Source organism: Colobus angolensis, unplaced genomic scaffold (genome assembly GCF_000951035.1).
Source record: "Colobus angolensis palliatus isolate OR3802 unplaced genomic scaffold, Cang.pa_1.0 Scaffold70, whole genome shotgun sequence".
Taxonomy (NCBI): domain Eukaryota; kingdom Metazoa; phylum Chordata; class Mammalia; order Primates; family Cercopithecidae; genus Colobus; species Colobus angolensis.
The window spans coordinates 6,833,248-6,850,897 of NW_012120710.1; the positions used below are offsets into that span (position 1 = coordinate 6,833,248).

Consider the following 17,650-nt stretch of genomic DNA (forward strand, 5'->3'; position numbering starts at 1 on the left):
TGCTTCTAATAATGAGGCAATGACCAGCAAGGCTGACTTGTGAAGTGAAAGGACAAAAAATAAAAATACTCAGATTGATAGTAATAGTCATGATATTAGTAATAGATGATAGATAGTAGTAATGCATGATAGTAGTCATGGTGGTATATATTTACTACTCATTTACTTCAGGGAATGCACCCTGTTAAACACTATACTTTATGCCCGTTAGTATATAATCCTCAAACACTTTTATGAAACAGGCGCTATCATCTCCATTTCACACATGAGGTAAAGAGGAGCTAGCTAAAATCACAGTTATTAAAGAGGAGAGCTAAGATTTGGGGATAGGGCGGTTGAGGTTCCAAAGACCAAGTTTTCCAAGCGAAATTTTTGTACTGTTTCTTGCAAGGAAAATCCGGAAACTTCAATTGAATACGTCTCAATTTAAAACAAATACAGATTAAGAAGTTTTCTCAAAGTAACAATACAAGCTTATTAGACACTTTCCTATACATAATTTTCTATTTAATGCCAATTACATGATTGTCTTCTTTTTTAGGACACATGTTTTCTGCTACATAGGTCTGAACATACGCATTGCCTCTAAAATGAAGCTAGCAGGCTATAAAACTTTACTACAGGAGCTGAAATCGTATTCGGGTTCTCCACTTGTTTATTTCCATTATCTCCACTTCCATTATTTCATCACACACCTGAACGGAAAACCCAGTACAGGCCCGGGGCTGCCTCAGTCTACTTCGGCAGCAAAAGACAAATAAGCCCACTGGCAAAGAGACCACTGTGCAAGCCTAATCACTTCCCAAGAAAGAAGGGTTTTGCTTTCAAGGTACGAAGCAGGTAGGAAAGGTGGGGCTTATCGCCTTGCCAAAAACGTTCTCCTCAAGAGGAACCCAATTCCAGGTGGAAAAGGTATCCTGAAAAGCAGGTTAACTTCAAACTTAAATCCAAGCCTAACCAGCTGCCCAGCCCGCCCCAGCCCAGCCCGGAGGAAGCTTGTCGGGGAAGAGCCCATAGAAGGCGTCACCTTCAGGAGACATCCTCTGTCATAGTGCTCGCAGCCCCGCTGCCCTCGCTCTTGACCGCTGGCGCCATCTTCCCGCGCCGTCGCCGCCATCTCCTCCACCGCCCCTCACATTGCACCGATCCTTCCCCCAGGATAAAAACCACGCCCAGAAAAGCTGCGCCTCTCTAGCATACCCCCTCCCAGCCCCAGCAGCCACCAGCGCCAATATGGCTCCTAAGCACGTGACACGGGGCAGACGGATTTCCGGTTCCCGGGGCCACGAGACGGAAGCGAAGGCAGACGCAGTGTCCGTCGTTGACGTTAGTCGCAGTCTTCGCTGCTAACGGTAATAACTCTTAGGTTGCCTGTTTTACCCCCCCATCGCTACCCGCCCAAATCTCAGGGCGTGGTTCGGCGCGAGGTGGGCGGCAGCGGCGCGGAGACGCCAGTTGGCGCCTGAGGAAAGGACGCTCACTAGGTGCATCGTTACCTGTGACGGGCGGCCCCTCCCTTTCTCCCTCCGGTGGCAGGGAGCCTGGAGAAAGGAGCGGAGTTCGTCCCGGGCCCTGGGCTCAGCGGGTCCCGCGCGCCGCTCCTGGACGCCAGGGCATTCGCCAATACCTGGAAGTGCTTCTTGCTTCCTCCTTTTCCCGTTTATTTGCTGTTCATTCAAAGTATGTACTGACATTCACTATTGCCAGTCACCAGCTAAACCGTAAGGACAAAAAGTAGGAAAAAATAGACACACTCCACCATGACCTCATGGAACTAAGACCGGTGGAGGAGGAAGACATTAATAAGAGCGATCACTGCAATAAATGTAAGATTACAACTTGGAGAAGTGCTAGGAAGAAGTGTGTGTCCTGTGAGAGCTAATATTAAAGCAGCTCTGACAATCTGGGTGTCAGTCAGGGAAGGTTTCCCTGGGGAAGCGATGCAAGCTGAGAGCTGAAAGATGGGTAGGAGTTAGTGTGCAAAAGGCTTTGTGGCACAGAGAACATGGTACCTGTCAGAAGGTGGAAGGGAAATGTACAAGCCAACAAAATTGAAATCAGACTCGGGGTACATAGCTAAATATGTTTCTCCTTATTAAAGAGGCAAGACCCTGGAAAATGTTATAAGCAAAGCTGCAGGTGTTAGAAGAAGATATTTGTCTTTAGCTTTCTAACCTAATTTCATGTTTTCTAAAACACCGGGAAAGGGAATATATTCCCCTTCAGCTTTCCAGTTACTGACTCAACATTCTAATTTTCTTTCAGTTCTGTTATGAGTTGCTAAAATGGTGAAATGCTGCTCCGCCATTGGATGTGCTTCTCGCTGCTTGCCAAATTCGAAGTTAAAAGGACTGACATTTCACGTGTAAGATTTTGCTGTAGTTAAGCCAAATAGTTTGGCCATGTTATAAAAAGCAAAAGACAGTTCTACTTGTCTTCAATTTTGAACTTTAGTTCCCGAGTCCTTTTTAAATAACCTTTTTTTTAAATTTGAAGTGACAATGTGATGCCTTTACATGTTTATAATGTAGTTTAAAAGTTTTAAGACACTTTAAGATATGAGAGACTGGTTTACAAAAAATACCGTAAGACTAACTTTTGCTAATATTATTACTTTGTATTTTATCATATCGCCAAAGAAATTCAATGTTGTTTACATATAGTTTACAATCTGAATGCAGGAGCTTTGCTCAAATATATTGCCGTTTCTATTTAGAAATAGATCAAGCATAAGTTATACAGAAAAAATATAAATTACAAGTTCAGACCAAGGGATCTTTAGCTATGTTGCAAATAAATCAAGATGATTTTAGTTTCATATTTTAGCCATTCTCCTGAGAGCTGTGAAAGAGTAATAAGATTTAATAATTGTTCACTTGTTAAAGGTTTATTTTGCTGCTTTTGTTCCAGGCACTGTGCTATGTGTTAGAGAAAGAATTCCTAGCTATTTGGTTAGATATAAAGAAATCAAAAATGAGCATATATATATCCTACCTTGTTTCAGAAAAATTTGAACCAGCTTGAAAATTGAGTCGATATGGCTATTGGCCTTCATATCTCTCAAAATAGTTCTGATCTCCAGAACTCCACACTCTGTGGCTATTCTCTGCATTCATTCACTAAGTATCTGTAGACCTGCTATGTATTAAATGCTGTACTAAGCAATTTTCTGATGCTAACAGAAGAATGGAATTACAAAGGGTCCTTTTTATCGAGGATAAATTGTGGATATCATTTCAGATAGGAAAAGGCCCAAGTGATAATTCTTTTATCATCTATAGATGAATAAATACTTTCAATTGTGGATCTTACTATAAGATGTTAAATATCCATTGAAATTTTTCGTCCTTATAATATGAGAAAAATTAAAATGAGGGCCATATATCTGCAGCATGATTGGCAGAAAATCTGAATATTAAAATGGAAAGTTACCAAAGCATGAATTATGGTTTCCTAACTACTGTAATTCTCAAGACTAATAACAAACTAGTTAACGAATCAATTTAGTCAGTTGTATAAGACAGCTTTAATTCAATTATATAGCAATAGTATTTGATTTTAAAATATTTTTTGTATTTTTTTTCTAGATTCCCCACAGATGAAAACATCAAAAGGAAATGGGTATTAGCAATGAAAAGACTTGATGTGAATGCAGCTGGCATTTGGGAGCCTAAAAAAGGAGATGTGTTGTGTTCGAGGCACTTTAAAAAGACAGATTTTGACAGAAGTGCTCCCAACATTAAACTGAAACCTGGAGTCATACCTTCTATCTTTGATTCTCCATATCACCTACAGGTTTGTTTATGAGATACTATTTACCATCATTGCTCACTTTTTTTTTTTTTTTTTTTTTTTTGAGATAGAGTCTCGCTCTGTCACCCAGGCTGGAGTGCAGTGGCATGATCTCAGCTCACTGCAATCTCTGCCTCCCAGAAGCAGTTTGGGAGTTTAAGCAGTTCTCTGCCTCAGCCTCCTGAGAAGCTGGAATTACAGGCGCCTGCCACCACACCCGGCTAATTTTTGTATTTTTAGTAGAGATGGGGTGTCACCATCTTGGCCAGGCTGGTCTTCAACTCCTGACCTCGTGATCCACCCTCCTCGGCATCCCAAAGTGCTGGGATTACAGGCGTGAGCCACCGCGCCTGGCCATTGCTCACTTTTTATGATACTATTCACCACTCTCGCTAACATTTTTATGGTTTGCTTATTCATTTGAAGTCCATTCTTGAAGTTTTAAATTTGTAGACTGCATCTTCAACTTTTGTAATGTGTAGTAGGAGTGTTTTACCAGTAACCACTCATAAATATTTGTACATTACTAATGTTTGATGAAATGGACTGACTTTAGGAATTAGCGTAACTCAAGATTTTTGTCTAAAACTTGAAGTTAACATAAGAAGGTTGAATAAGATTCCTTATTTTTAAACAGGACTAAAAGGAACATTATTGTAGCTGGCTTATATCCTTATTTCCTTGAACGAAATTCTGCAAATAAAATTGTTGGATCAAAGACTATATACACTTTTTAAAGATTTGCTTTTGATAAAGATCTTCCAAAGCCTTATAAGAAGGTTGAGCTGATGTTCCAAGTTGGCAGTCCCTAACACTGGGGTAGAAGTCAAGAGCAGAACCACTAACAGGACTAATGTACTTATAAGAACCACATACATGGAAGCGTAAACTCTAGGTATGATCAAAAGGAAGAAAACCAAAAAAAGAGATATAAGCACAGGAGAAGAAAAGGTCAGGAAAAGAAAGAACAGTCGAATAAGTAAACGCTAATTGAATTCTGTGTTTTTTTCTCAGTAATATTCCCATGGATTGGCTGCCTCACCCTCAGTATCTCTCTTGACTTGATATACCTAAAAGTGAATTTCCAGAACCTATAGACATTGATTGATTGATTCCAATGTGGAAAATTCAGGGAGATCATTGAAAGGGATCTCCTTCCTGGCAGCTAAAAACAAGAGAAGTAGCCAGAAGCATACCCGCGCCCATGCAGTCCTGGTCACTTTCTGCAGTTGGTCATATTGTAGAACCTGAGTGATCAGGTAGAGAGTGCCTCACTAATAAGTATATAGTATCTTGGGAAAGTTGCTCTAGGGCTTTCGTTTTTTCCTACCACCAAGGTGTCATCTAGCTGTAATGTTAAGAGGACCTTAAGAAATATGGGCGTAGGCCGGGCGCAGTGGCTCAAGCCTGTAATCCCGGCACTTTGGGAGGCCGAGACGGGCGGATCACGAGGTCAGGAGATCGAGACCATCCTGGCTAACACGGTGAAACCCCATCTCTACTAAAAATACAAAAAAACTAGCCGGGCGAGGTGGCGGGCGCCTGTAGTCCCAGCTACTTGGGAGGCTGAGGCAGGAGAATGGCGTAAACCCAGGAGGCGGAGCTTGCAGTGAGCTGAGATCCGGCCACTGCATTCCAGCCTGGGTGACAGAGACTCCGTCCGTTTCAAAAAAAAAAAAAAAAAAAAAAAAAGAAATATGGGCATAATAAATCAAGTAAATCATAAGTTATAACTTTTAAAAAACTATTGATTTTCTTATAACAAATAAATTTTTCACTTTAGAAAATAAGATTATAGGAGCAAAAATAAAATAAATAATCACATAATCCATAGATAATACTGTGAACACTTTGATCTGTATCCCTGTAATTATTTATAAATATGCTTTATATAAATTCATCTATATATAGATAATCTTCTGGAAATAGAATTACACTGTATACCTTTTCCTTTATTTGCTTTATTGGGTTTTTTAACATAGTGTGTACTGTGTGCCAGGCACTATTCCAAGTACTTTACATTAATCTATTAACTCAGTCCTTGAAAGAACCGTGTCAGGTAAGTACTATTATTATTTTCATTTTATCACTTGAGAAAACTGAGGCCCAGAGAACTAGAATGACTTCTCCAGGGTCACACTGCTATTAAATGGCAGAGGCTAGATTTGATCCCAGGCATTTTGGCTTCAGAGTCTACTATTAACTACTACTCTCCATGACATTAAATATTTTCCTACAACCATAGCTTTCAAACTTTAGTCTACATAAGGATTATCCAGTGAGTTTGTTTAAAATACAGAATCCTGCATCTTCCAGAGAATTAGATTCAGTAAGTTGGAGTGTACTTTCTAACATCACAATCTGTTTGTGCTGCAGATCTATGGATCACATGTTTAAGAGAAACCTATATAGACCATCACTTTTTTAAACTAAACTTTATATTGAAGTAAAACATATTTATGGAAGAGTGCTTATAAGTGTACAAATCAATGAGTTTTCACAAAGTGGGTACACTCATCTCACTCCCCTCAGACCAAGATATAAAACATTACAGGTGCCCCAGAAGCCTCCCTCACATGCTTTCCCAGTCACTACTGTCTTGACTTTATCACTGTCAGTTATATACATGGAGTCCTGTCTACAGTATGTACTCTGGCTTTGTTAGCTCAACATTTTGTGTGATTCATCCACATTGTAGCATGAGATACTGGTCTGTTTATCTTCTTTGCTGTATAGTATTACGATGTACAAATAAACTAATTTCTTCATTCTACTATTAATAAATGTTTGGGTGGTTTTTCACATTGGGGCTATTATAACTTGTGCAGCTCTGAACATTTTGGGGCACGTCTTTTGGTCCATTTATGTACATATCTCTATAGGGTATATACATGCTTCAATTAGAAGAGGAAATTACTAGGTCCTGGTGATGTGGATGTTCAGCTTGAATACATATTGCCATTGTTTTCCAAAGTGCTTTTGCAAATTTATAGTCCCACCATCAGCGTATAAGAATTCCTTTGGTTCCATATCGTTGACAGTAGTTAGTGGTGTCAATTATATAGACCATATTTTACTGACCATATAGTAGTTGATCCTACATATGAACAATAGTATATGTAATCAGTCTTCAATATTGTGTATAGGCTGTCATCTTTCCTTATTTTAAACAGGACTAAAATGAACATTGTCGTAGCGGGCTTATATCCTTATTTCCTTGAACTGAATTCTGCAAACAGAATTGTTGGATCAAAGACTATATATGCTTTTTAAAGATTTGCTTTTGATAAAGATCTTCCAAAGCCTCGTTAGAAAGCTTGCACCAATCTATCACCCTACTAGCTATGCATAAGAATGTCTACCTACCCTAATCCTTGGTATAAGTGGTGTTTGTAAACTTTGCTAAAATTGATAGGCAAAATGGCATCTTATTGTTTTAATTTATCTGTGAACACTCGTGCGTGTCTACATTTTTTCATGTGTTTATTGGATAAGTATACTGTTTTGTGAGTTACTTATTCAGGTCCTCTTCTATTATCTTTTCCTATACTGTTTTGTAAAAACACTGGATATCAAGGATACGAATCATTTAACTGCCATCTACATTGCAGTTCCTTTTTTTTCTCCCCTTTCTCCCACTTTCCTTCCCAGTTACTTTTTATTGTTTGTCTTCAGTTCTAGTTATGGCATGGGTTTATTTTTTTTGAAATTCAGGCTTTTTTCAATGTAGTCAATTCTATATTTTCTCTTGTGTTATATGACGTTAGCCTTCCTCACCTTAAGATTATATAAATATTCTCTATATTTTTTCTACCACCTATGGTTTTCTTTTTTACATAAAATTTCAGTACATGGAATTTCATTGTGGTTTATTATATACAAAGGATACAACTGCTTTTCTTAATTAGTTGATTTTTACATGATTTGTGGCCTTATTTAGAATGCCACCTTTGTCCTAAAGGCATCTATCTACTTGATGATCTGTTTCTAGGTTTTTCTGTCTAGTCCTAAGAAAGGAGCACACTATTTTAATTATTGTTACTGTGTATTATATTTTTAATAGCTTGTAGAGTGTATCCTCCTACACTCTCCCTTTTTAGGAAAATTTGTGTTTTCAGATGAACCTTAGAGTTGTTTTCAGGAAGTTCTTTTAAAATTATCTGGGTGGAATTTACTGAGTTTTAAAAGCAATTTCCATGAAAAGAAATGTGGTATTAACTTCACTATACAAAGTTAAGAAGGAATAAAAATGTAAGAAAGGACAAAAGTGTCTCACTTGATGATTGTTATTAACTATTCTTAACAGGGGAAAAGAGAAAAACTTCATTGTAGAAAAAACTTCACCCTCAAAACCGTTCCAGCCACTAACTACAATCATCATCTTGTTGGTGCTTCCTCATATATTAAAGAATTCCAATCCCAGTTCATTTTTGTAAGTAAATTACTTACTGAGCTCATGTTAATTCTTTAAAGGTGAATATGTCCTCTCCATTAGAATCAAATTTTTCAGAATCCTAGCAAAATCTAGGGGTTAATATGTAATATCTACAAATAATATTGCTTCCTAGAATCATTATAGTTTGTATATATGCAACATCAAAAGAGAGGTAGTTAATCCTTTGCTTACATATGTAGTTCATTGAAGAAAGCTTTTTGCAAAGATATTTCTACCAAGGAAATAATTCTCTCTAACTGCTGTAATTTCCATATGAAATATGTAATAAAAAATAGCTAAGTTTTCTCAGTTATACACATACAGAGTATTCAAGCTTGCATTTATTTATTCATCTCATTGCTTATTCATGTTAGAGGCAGGCATGGAATCTAGATCTCTTTTACTATCTTGATTAACATGGCTTTATAATAATTTCTTTTTGTGGCTACATAGTAAGTATGTATATATATAGGATACATCAGATATATTTAGGTATACAATACATGATAATCACATTAGGGTAAATAGGGTATCCATCACATTAAGCATTTATCCTTTATGTTACAAAAAAATCCAATTATACTTTTAGTTATTTTTAAATATACGGTAAATTATTGTTGGCTATCGTCACCCCGTTGTACTATCAAATACTAGATCTTATGCAGTCTGTCTAACTACATTTCTGTACCTATTAACCATCCCCACTTCCCCCCATCCCACTACCCTTCCCAACCTCTCATAACCATCATTTTACTCTCCTATCTCTGTGGGTTCAATTGTTTTGATTTTTAGATCCTGCAAATAAGTGAGAACATACAATGTTTGTCTTTCTGTGCCTGGCCTATTTCTATCCATGTTGTTGCAAATGTCTAAATCTCATTTTTTTTAATGACTCAATAGTACTCCATGGTGTTTAAGCACCACATTTCTTTATCCATTCATCTGTTGATGGACACTTAGGTTGCTTCCAAATATCGGCTATTGTGAACGGTCTGCAACAAACATGGGAGTGCAGATATCCTTTTGATATACTGGTTTCCTTTCTTTGGGGTATACACCCAGCAGTGGGATTGCTGGATCATACAGTAGCTCTATTTTAGCTTTTTGAGGAACTTCCAAACTCTTCTCCATAGTGGTTGTACTAATTTATCCCAACAGTGTACAGGGTTCCTTTTTCTCCACATCCTTGCCGTCATTTGTTGTTGCCTGTTTTAGGTATAAAAGCCATTTTAACTGGCATGAGATATTTTGTCATTGTAGATTTGATTTGTGTTTCTCTGATGATCAGTGATAATGAGTTCCTTTTCATATGCCTGTTAGCCATTCGTATGTCTTCTTTTGAAAAATGTGTATTCAGATGTTTTGCCCAGTGTTTAATCAAATTTTTAGATTTCTTTCCTGTTGAGTTTTTCGAGCCCATTGTATATTCTGGTTATCAATCCCTTGCCAGATGGATAGTTTACAAACATTTTGTCCCTCCCATTCTGTGGGTTGTCTCTTCACTTTGTTGATTGTTTCCTTTGCTGTGCGGAAGCTTTTTAACTTGATGTGATCTCATTTGTCCGTTTTGCTTTGGTTGCCTGTGCTTATGGGGTATTACTCAAGAAATCTTTAGGCCGGGAGTGGTGGCTCATGCCTGTAATCCCAGCACTTTGGGAGGCCAAGGTGAGTAGATTGCTTGAGCTCAGGAGTTCGAGACCAGTCTGGGAAACATGGTGAAACCCCATCTTTACTAAAAATACAAAAAAATTAGCTGGGGGTGGTGGCATATGCCTATAGTCCCAGCTGCTCAGGAGGCTGAGTGGGAGGATCACTTGAGCCCAGGAGATCAAGGCTGCAGTGAGCTTGATCGCACCCACTGTACTCCAGCCTGGGCAACAAAGTGAGAACCTGTCTCAAAAAAAAAAAAATCTTAGCCCAGACCAATGTCCTGGAGAGTTTCCCCAATGTTTTCTTGTAGTCGTTTCATAGTTTGAGGTCTTAGATTTAATTCTTTAATCCATTTTGATTTGATTTTTGTATATTGTAAGAAGTATGGGTCTAGGTTAGTGTTTCTGCATGTGGATATCCAGTTTTTCCAGCACCATTTATTGAAGAGACTGTCTTTTCCCCAGTTTCTGTTCTTGGCACCTTTGTTGAAAGTGAGTTCAGTGTAGGTGTGTGGATTTGTTTCTGAGTTCTCTTTTCTGTTCCATTGGTCTGTGTGTCTGTGTTTAGGTTTATGGCATCTTTAACTTATCGCAGGCTATGTTAAAGTATTACTTCCCTTATATACAAAAATCTTATATACTTTCATTTTTCCTTTCTCAATCTTTGTGCTATTGCTGTCAAGCATTTCACTTTTACATATGCTATAGACTCCACACCATATTGTTGTTATTTTTGTTTAAACAGTAAATTATTCTTTAAAGAGATTTGGATAATAAGAAAAAATCTGATATTATCCATGTAGGTGCCATTTCCATAGCTTTTCATTCCTTTGTGTCTGTCCATATTTTCACCTGTTATCATTTTGCCTGCAGGGCTTATTTTAACATTTCCTGTAGTGCAACTATGCTGGTGATGAATTCTTTCAATGTTTCTATTTCTTAAAAAGTTTAAGCTTCACTTTTGAAAGATATTTTTACTAGGTAATCAAATTCTAGGTTAACAGTTTTGGGGCTGGGGCAGTTGTTTTTGGTACTTTTGAAGATGTTGCCCTACTGTATTCTTACATGCACCATTTCTAATGAAAAATTTAATTAATATCATACTCACTTTTATTCTCTGTACCTAGTACTTCTTTTTTTCTTTGCTTTTAAGAATTTGTCTGTTTTTTAAAATTTTTTATTTATTTATTTTTGGAGACAGGATTTCACTCTGTCACCCAGGCTAGAGTGCAGGGGCACACTCATGACTCACTGCAGCCTCAACTTCGCAGGCTCAAGCAATCCTCCCACCTCAGCCTCCTGAGTAGCAGGGACTTACAGGCATATGCTACCATGCTGGACTAATTTTTATTTGTTTTTGTAGAGACCAGATTTCCCCATGTTGCCCAGGCTGGTCTCAAACTCCTAAGCTCAGGCAATCCCCCTGCCTTAGCCTCCCAAAGTGCTAGGCCAGGCATGAGCCACTGTGCTGGACAAGAATTTTTGGTTTTTCTACTGCTTTTGCCTAATCTGATGGTGATATGCCTTGGTTTCATTTTCTTCATATTTCTTGTGATTAGGATTTGTTGAGCTTTTTTATTTATCAGTTTATAGTTTTTATCAAACTTGGAAAATTTTGGCCATGATGTCTTTTTTTTTTTTTTTTTTTTTTTTTGAGATGGAGTCTCACTCTGTCGCCCAGGCTGGAGTGCAGTGGCCGGATCTCAGCTCACTGCAAGCTCCGCCTCCTGGGTTCACGCCATTCTCCTGCCTCAGCCTCCCGAGTAGCTGGAACTACAGGCGCCCGCCACCTCGCCCAGCTAGTTTTTTTGTATTTTTTTTAGTAGAGACGGGGTTTCACCGTGTTAGCCAGGATAGTCTCGATCTCCTGACCTCGTGATCCACCCGTCTCGGCCTCCCAAAGTACTGGGATTACAGGCTTGAGCCACCGCGCCCGGCCGATTTCTTCAAATATTTCTTTCTATCCCAATTTTTCCTCTTCTTCAGGAATTCTAATTACATGTATATTGGGCTGTCTGAAATTGTGCAACAGGTTGCTGATGCTTTATTTTTTTTCTATCTCCTTTTCTCTCTCTAGTCCATACTGGATAGTTCCTGTTGCTATAACTTTATATTCATGAAATCTTTTATTCTGAAATGTTAAATTTCAAAAAATACACTGCCATTCTCTCCAGTGTATTTTTTTACCTCACACATCGTAGTTATCTGTAGATATTCTATTAGAGTCTTTTTTATATATTTTATGTACTTAACTTTTTGCATAGATGGAGTACAATTTTAACAACTTTCTTAATTATATTGTCTGCTAATTCTAACATTTGTATCAGTTCCAGCTTGGTTTCCATTGATTGATTTATCTCTTATTATGACTAATGTTTTCCTGCCTATTTCCATGCCTGGTAAATTTTGCCTGCCATGAATTTTGAGTTTTAATGTGCCAGATGCTAGATGTTTTTGTATCATGTTTTCTTGAGCATTGTTCTGGGGTACAGTTAGTTAGAAACTGTTCGACCCTTTCAGATTTTACTTTGTTTGACAAGACCATTTTGTGTACTTAATGTCCATGAATCTTGACATTTTCAAGTCTGGCTAGTGGGAATAGTGGCTATTCCCCATGAGCACAGAGCGCTCCTAATCTCTGGTTGTTCTTTCCTTAGCCTTGAGTAGTTTCCTCACGTTCATGTGCTGATCTTACTCCATGGAATACTCAAGGGGGAGCCTCTGAAGATCTCAAGTTTTTTCTGTGCAGCTCTCATCTGTCTAGTACTTTGTCCTGTGAACTGTAGCCACGTTGGTCTCCCTGGATGTTTTGCACTACCTCCTCAACTCAGTCTACTAAGCTCTGCCTGGGTTTCCCTTCCTTGCCCTGAGGCCTAGAAACTCTCATGCAGTTAGCTGGAGCAGGCTTAGGTCTTACCTCTCTGTTTCCCATCTGTCCACAATAGCTGCTGTCCTTGCCAAATATCCATTATCTTAAAAGCTATTTTTTTCTGTCTTTTAGCCTTGTGTTGGTTCTTTGAGGTAGGGGTCAATCCAGTCTGTATTACTTCATCTTGGCTAGAAATAAAAGTCTTCTCTGCTAATTTTAATATTAAATAACAACTTTTCAAGATTATTTTGTAGTGCCTTTATAAGCTATGTCAGTGTTATTTTCCCTATTTTCAAATGAAAAAGGAATAAAAGCATATCCAGCAAATTTAAGCATAACCATAGTAAACACCGAGAGGAGTTGTCTCTTAAAAATTCCAAAACCAGAGTCCTCTAAATCCCCAACACCCAGCCTGAGAACCTGCTGCAGTACTCCTTTCCTGTCATATCTTATCAAATGCAATAGCCGTCCAATAAAGTAACCCAGTTAAAAATTTAAATTTGTTTGATGGGTAAAAATTAAACTTAGCACCACATTGAAGGAACAAAAGCTGTAGAGTCATTGCAAGTGTCATGCTATTCATAGAGATAAGTGCTTCCCATCCATAATATTCTGCAGTCCTTGTGTATGCCTGGCCTTAGTAAAAGAAGGGAGGCCCTTAGCACCCTAAATATTGCTCTACCCCCATCTTCTTCCTATATTCCTTAACCTCTAAATATCACCAACTTAAAGATGTTCTCTAAGCATTATAAATGAAGAAACAGCTTAGACCTAGTTATAAACTTTTATCCAACTACATGTCTGTCTGATTAATAACTTGGTGTTTATATTTTTAGGAACATAGCTACAGTGTAATGGATAGTCCAAAGAAACTTAAGCATAAATTAGATCATGTGATCGGCGAGCTAGAGGATACGAAGGAAAGTCTACGGAATGTTTTAGACCGAGAAAAACGTTTTCAAAAATCATTGAGGAAGACAATCAGGGAATTAAAGGATGAATGTCTGATCAGCCAAGAAACAGCAAATAGACTGGACGCTTTCTGTTGGGAGTGTTGTCAGGAGAGCATAGAACAGGACTATATTGCATGAAATAATTTCATGTTGTGTTCTACCTAAAATTGTCATTGGTACAAATTTTTATAAAATCTCATTTATCATCACTAAATGATATCCATCATTTAAAGTGCTGCTTTGGATTCTCTGGAGCATTATGCATTATAGTTGTTATCCAAAGACTTTTTTGAAAATATGCAGAAATTTGTGGTAATTATGTATTTGTGTGACTTGTGACAATTATGTTTTATAGACCTACACTAGTGCCAGGTCACTACTGTAAGATGTTAAAATCTCAAGAAAATTTCACAGAGCTAAAGAAATGATGTCAAATTAGTCACATTAAGCTGTAGTAGAAGGAATTGGACACTTCTCCAGCAACATCAGATTTTTGGCTTCAAAGGAGTACCTTTACTTACATGTGCTTTATGGTAAGTACATTGAATTTTACTTTAAATGCATTTTACTACAAAGCACAATTCATTTATAATACATATCCATCTTGGATTCAATCCAAGGTGCTTTTGCTATCAATAATACCAAAGGATCTTTTTACAAGGCTTCCTGTGGTATTGACTCTGAGAACAACACATGGTGAAGATCTGTTGGCTTTTAAAATTGTTCAGAGCCAATTTAAGAAGAGCCCTCGTGAAGTCTCAGTTTTCAGTACAGTACATCATTCCTCCTCACTAGGAGCACTTTGATGTAAACCAGAATAGCTTTAAAAGACGAAAAGGGTCATATATCTGATTTTTAAATGGTTAGTTGCTCTGACAGGTCTGAACATTTTGCTTCATGACTATTTCATCATAAAGGTATATCTTCAAAATCTGAAAGCCAGTACTAGCTCTATACTTTTAATACTGCTTTGTATTTTATATATAAAGTAGTATTGCTGACATTTTTTAAAAATACAAAATATAAAAGAAACCATTAAAAATTAATAATTTTGGCTCTTCTGGTTGAAATAGGAATTGGAGAGAAAGGATTAGAATATTTTAATTAGGGAAGTAGATTATTGTCCAAGGGCTTTTATTTAGAGAAATGGGTAATTAAAATAGCAGCTTTAGAATAGTTTCTTACTGAATATGCAAAGGAATAATTCCTTGTTATTTCCTAATTGATCCAAGTCTCATAAATTTAGCTTTTGTCATAATTCCTTACCCAAAACAACTGAAATTAAGAGTCATAAATACTGTGGGTTAGAATAAAAACCATTTGCCAAAGCAACACTCTACTTAGGGGCACGTGTACATACATGAACCTCATTCAGAAGTCCATGCTGTAGCAGTTAGAATTTGAGTATCAGCCGTTTCACTGTAGTAACAAAAACTGAATTGCATTTTGTGCTCATTTGTTTATTGTAATTTTATTTTTGTTACATTAATATTAGTTAAGATATGGTCACTTGAATTTTTTGTATTTAAGAATTTTCTGTTTTAATGCATGTTACACTTTTATGTAGGATTCCAAACCTTCCCTCTAAACGGGATTTAACCCACATCTGCGAGATCAGCGTTATGCTAAGAGGAAATCACTGAGGCCGTATCTTTTTACAACCTGAAAAAAAAGTAGTAAAAAGATAGTTAAAAAAAAGGCCAAGTGGTGGCTCATACCTGTAATCCTAGCACTTTGGGAGGCCAAGGCAGGCAGATCACTTGAGGTCAGGAGTTCAAAACCAGCCTGGCCAACATGGTGAAACCCCATCTCTACTAAAAATACAAAAAAAAATTAGCCAGGTGTGGTGGCACACTCCTATAATCCCAGCTACTTGGGAGAACTGAGGCAGAAGAATTGGTTGAACCCAGGAGGCAGAGGTTGCAGTGAGCCAAGATCACGCCATTGCACACTCCAGCCTGAGCAACAGAGCGAGACTCCGTCTCAAAAAAAAAACTCTTTCATTAATTACCCATTATTTATTTTAGTTATCTCATTTTGAGTTCATAAATGAACACCCTAATAGAAAGTTTGGATATGATCTTAGGTTTTATGGAGATGTTTTCAATAGAGATTATTTTTCCCTCACCCTATTTGTGAGTATATAAATTAAAGTAAGTCAGTGGACAATGGAGAAAAAGTAAGAGGGTAGATCCAAACACAGTATGTCTAAATTCTGGCACTCTACTGGCTGCTTAGAATACACCAAACCTGGAAGACCTTTCCAAGAGTAAAATCCCAGTCTGCCACTATCAAAATTGCCACAGTCGCTTTTACTACTTGCGTTCATAGTAGACTCAGCACCTCTTTTTCACTGGACCTAGTATAACTGAGAAATAAATAACTGTGTGCAAAATATTGGTATCGTTAAGGACCCAGAGCTGCCCATTTTCTCCTTATTCTAATGGGAAAATAATTACTGATAGAAATCTGAGATTTAAAATAGGGTCCTCCCTGCTGCTGCAAACAACTGCCTAAGCACAGTATGTATCTTAGTCCTCTGTTCCCAGAGATTCCAACCTAGCCCAGGAAAGAACTGTGCTGTATAAAGCAAAACCCAAGTCATCCCCCTCCAGAAGTTTCTCTGGCAGCCAAGGCTGACCCTAAGGGTTCCACTTTGCTTTAAAAGCTAGAGGTGGCTTCTAGAGCCAGGAACACATTAATACAACAGTTCAACCTCAGCACCAAGTCAGGTCCAAAGCACGTGATATGTGGAATTTTTCTCTATATCAAGTTCAAATTTCTGGAAATAGACTTTGGTTGCTAACGATAATTAAAATTATACCATAGTCTGTAATTTGAGAAAAGGTGAAATGTATTAAATATATATTTAGTTTTAATAAAAAGATAAAATTATTACAGAAATAATTGATAGAAAATCTATTATTTATTTGAAAAATAAAACATTTTCTCCAGTAATGTGTTATGTGGTTTTATACATTGAGTTATTCAATAAAATGGGCAGAGAAAAATGGAGAGTACATACATAGAGGTTTTGCTCTAATTTCTTCTCTACAATAACTCTAATATGGGGTCTGCAAGGTTCCGTGACCCACATAACAGGCCAGCTTTCAGCACAACATGGACCTACCATAGAACCCTTTTCTGCTTTGGCCCTCACTCAAAACTGTCAGATTTGATGTCATCCAGTATATAAAGGAGAGCAGCATTCCTAGGTGTGAAATATGTTGCCTTTAGAACCCAAAGAGGCCTGTCAGGCATTGTGCTTTCTTCTTCATAGTGGAACATACAAGTTGTAATAACTTGTCTCTTACTTTAGAGGGGATGTCTTAGCATGCCCCAGATCACTGGGTACTTCTCCCTCAAAATTTTACTGATGTTTTAGACCCCTGAATTTCCTAAGTTTTATCTCACCCTCTGGAGCACATGTGCCTTATCAAGGCCTCCAATTAACTAGTCCTCCCACTGGATTAACATAATCCATCAGTGGAGTGAACTAAGTGGTTTTCCATGAAATGTCTGTCCAGTCTAGACTTCATTCAATTATAACAGAAGCAAGATCATTAACATATAAGCCTTGGGGACAAGACCGTATATGTATACTGTCATTTTTTCCATGTGAATGTGGGCTGTTTCTGATCCTTTTCTCTAATAGGGATGGAAACCATGCACCCAATGGTTGTATGGCATCTACCCATAGACATGTTAATCTGCTCTGACAAAGATGCCACATCTGGCACAGCAGCTGTAATCAGGGCTACTAGTTGGTTGAATTTTCCTTAGTCCGACTGTCATCTTGCAGGATCTGTCTAAATTTTGCAGGGGCCAGAATAGTGAATTAAATGAAGAGAGATGGTGGAGGCCACCATTCATGTCTATCTTATAAGTCTGTAAACGTAGCACCTTAGTGAGCCCCACAGAAAACTCTGAAACTGGGGTAGTACACAAAAAT

General features: G+C 37.8%; 2 protein-coding genes across 11 annotated transcripts in view; one reads left to right on the top strand and one right to left on the bottom strand.

Annotated features, from left to right (window-relative positions):
- RCHY1 (ring finger and CHY zinc finger domain containing 1, E3 ubiquitin protein ligase) overlaps window positions 1-1,330 on the bottom strand; it is a 45,972-nt gene extending 44,642 nt beyond the window's left edge. For 3 of the 6 annotated variants that reach the window (XR_001000174.1, XM_011927187.1, XM_011927185.1), the window contains exon 1: window positions 1,028-1,330. Coding sequence is in view for 5 of the 6 variants with exons in the window: in XM_011927187.1 (XP_011782577.1) it covers window positions 1,028-1,117 (90 nt within the window). In the remaining variant the exon portion in view is untranslated. The remainder of the gene's footprint in view (window positions 1-1,027) is intronic. The other 3 variants (XM_011927190.1, XM_011927189.1, XM_011927188.1) reach the window with 2 other exon arrangements.
- On the top strand, window positions 1,049-16,656 carry THAP6 (THAP domain containing 6). 5 transcript variants are annotated; one of them, XM_011927182.1, is made up of 6 exons: window positions 1,049-1,352; window positions 1,708-1,826; window positions 2,266-2,365; window positions 3,588-3,795; window positions 8,099-8,224; window positions 13,582-16,656. In XM_011927182.1, exons 3-6 carry the CDS (start codon window positions 2,286-2,288, stop codon window positions 13,834-13,836), a joined length of 669 nt encoding a protein of 222 aa, XP_011782572.1. In that variant the 5' UTR covers window positions 1,049-1,352; window positions 1,708-1,826; window positions 2,266-2,285; the 3' UTR covers window positions 13,837-16,656. The 5 variants fall into 5 exon arrangements, with proteins under 5 accessions (XP_011782572.1, XP_011782570.1, XP_011782571.1 ...); XM_011927180.1 differs by lacking the exon at window positions 1,708-1,826 and having other exon boundaries at window positions 1,276-1,352; XM_011927181.1 differs by having other exon boundaries at window positions 1,294-1,826.
- Window positions 16,657-17,650: the final 994 nt, after the last annotated feature.

What these genes read in the sequence shown, in the direction of transcription:
- THAP6 (XM_011927182.1), top strand. Translation starts at nt 2,286, where the DNA reads ATGGTGAAATGCTGCTCCGCCATTGGATGTGCTTCTCGCTGCTTGCCA. An exon ending in AAAGGACTGACATTTCACGT is followed by an intron (nt 2,366 to 3,587) that starts GTAAGATTTTGC and finishes TTTTTTTTCTAG; the next exon opens with ATTCCCCACAGATGAAAACA. An exon ending in TCCAATCCCAGTTCATTTTT is followed by an intron (nt 8,225 to 13,581) that starts GTAAGTAAATTA and finishes TTATATTTTTAG; the next exon opens with GAACATAGCTACAGTGTAAT.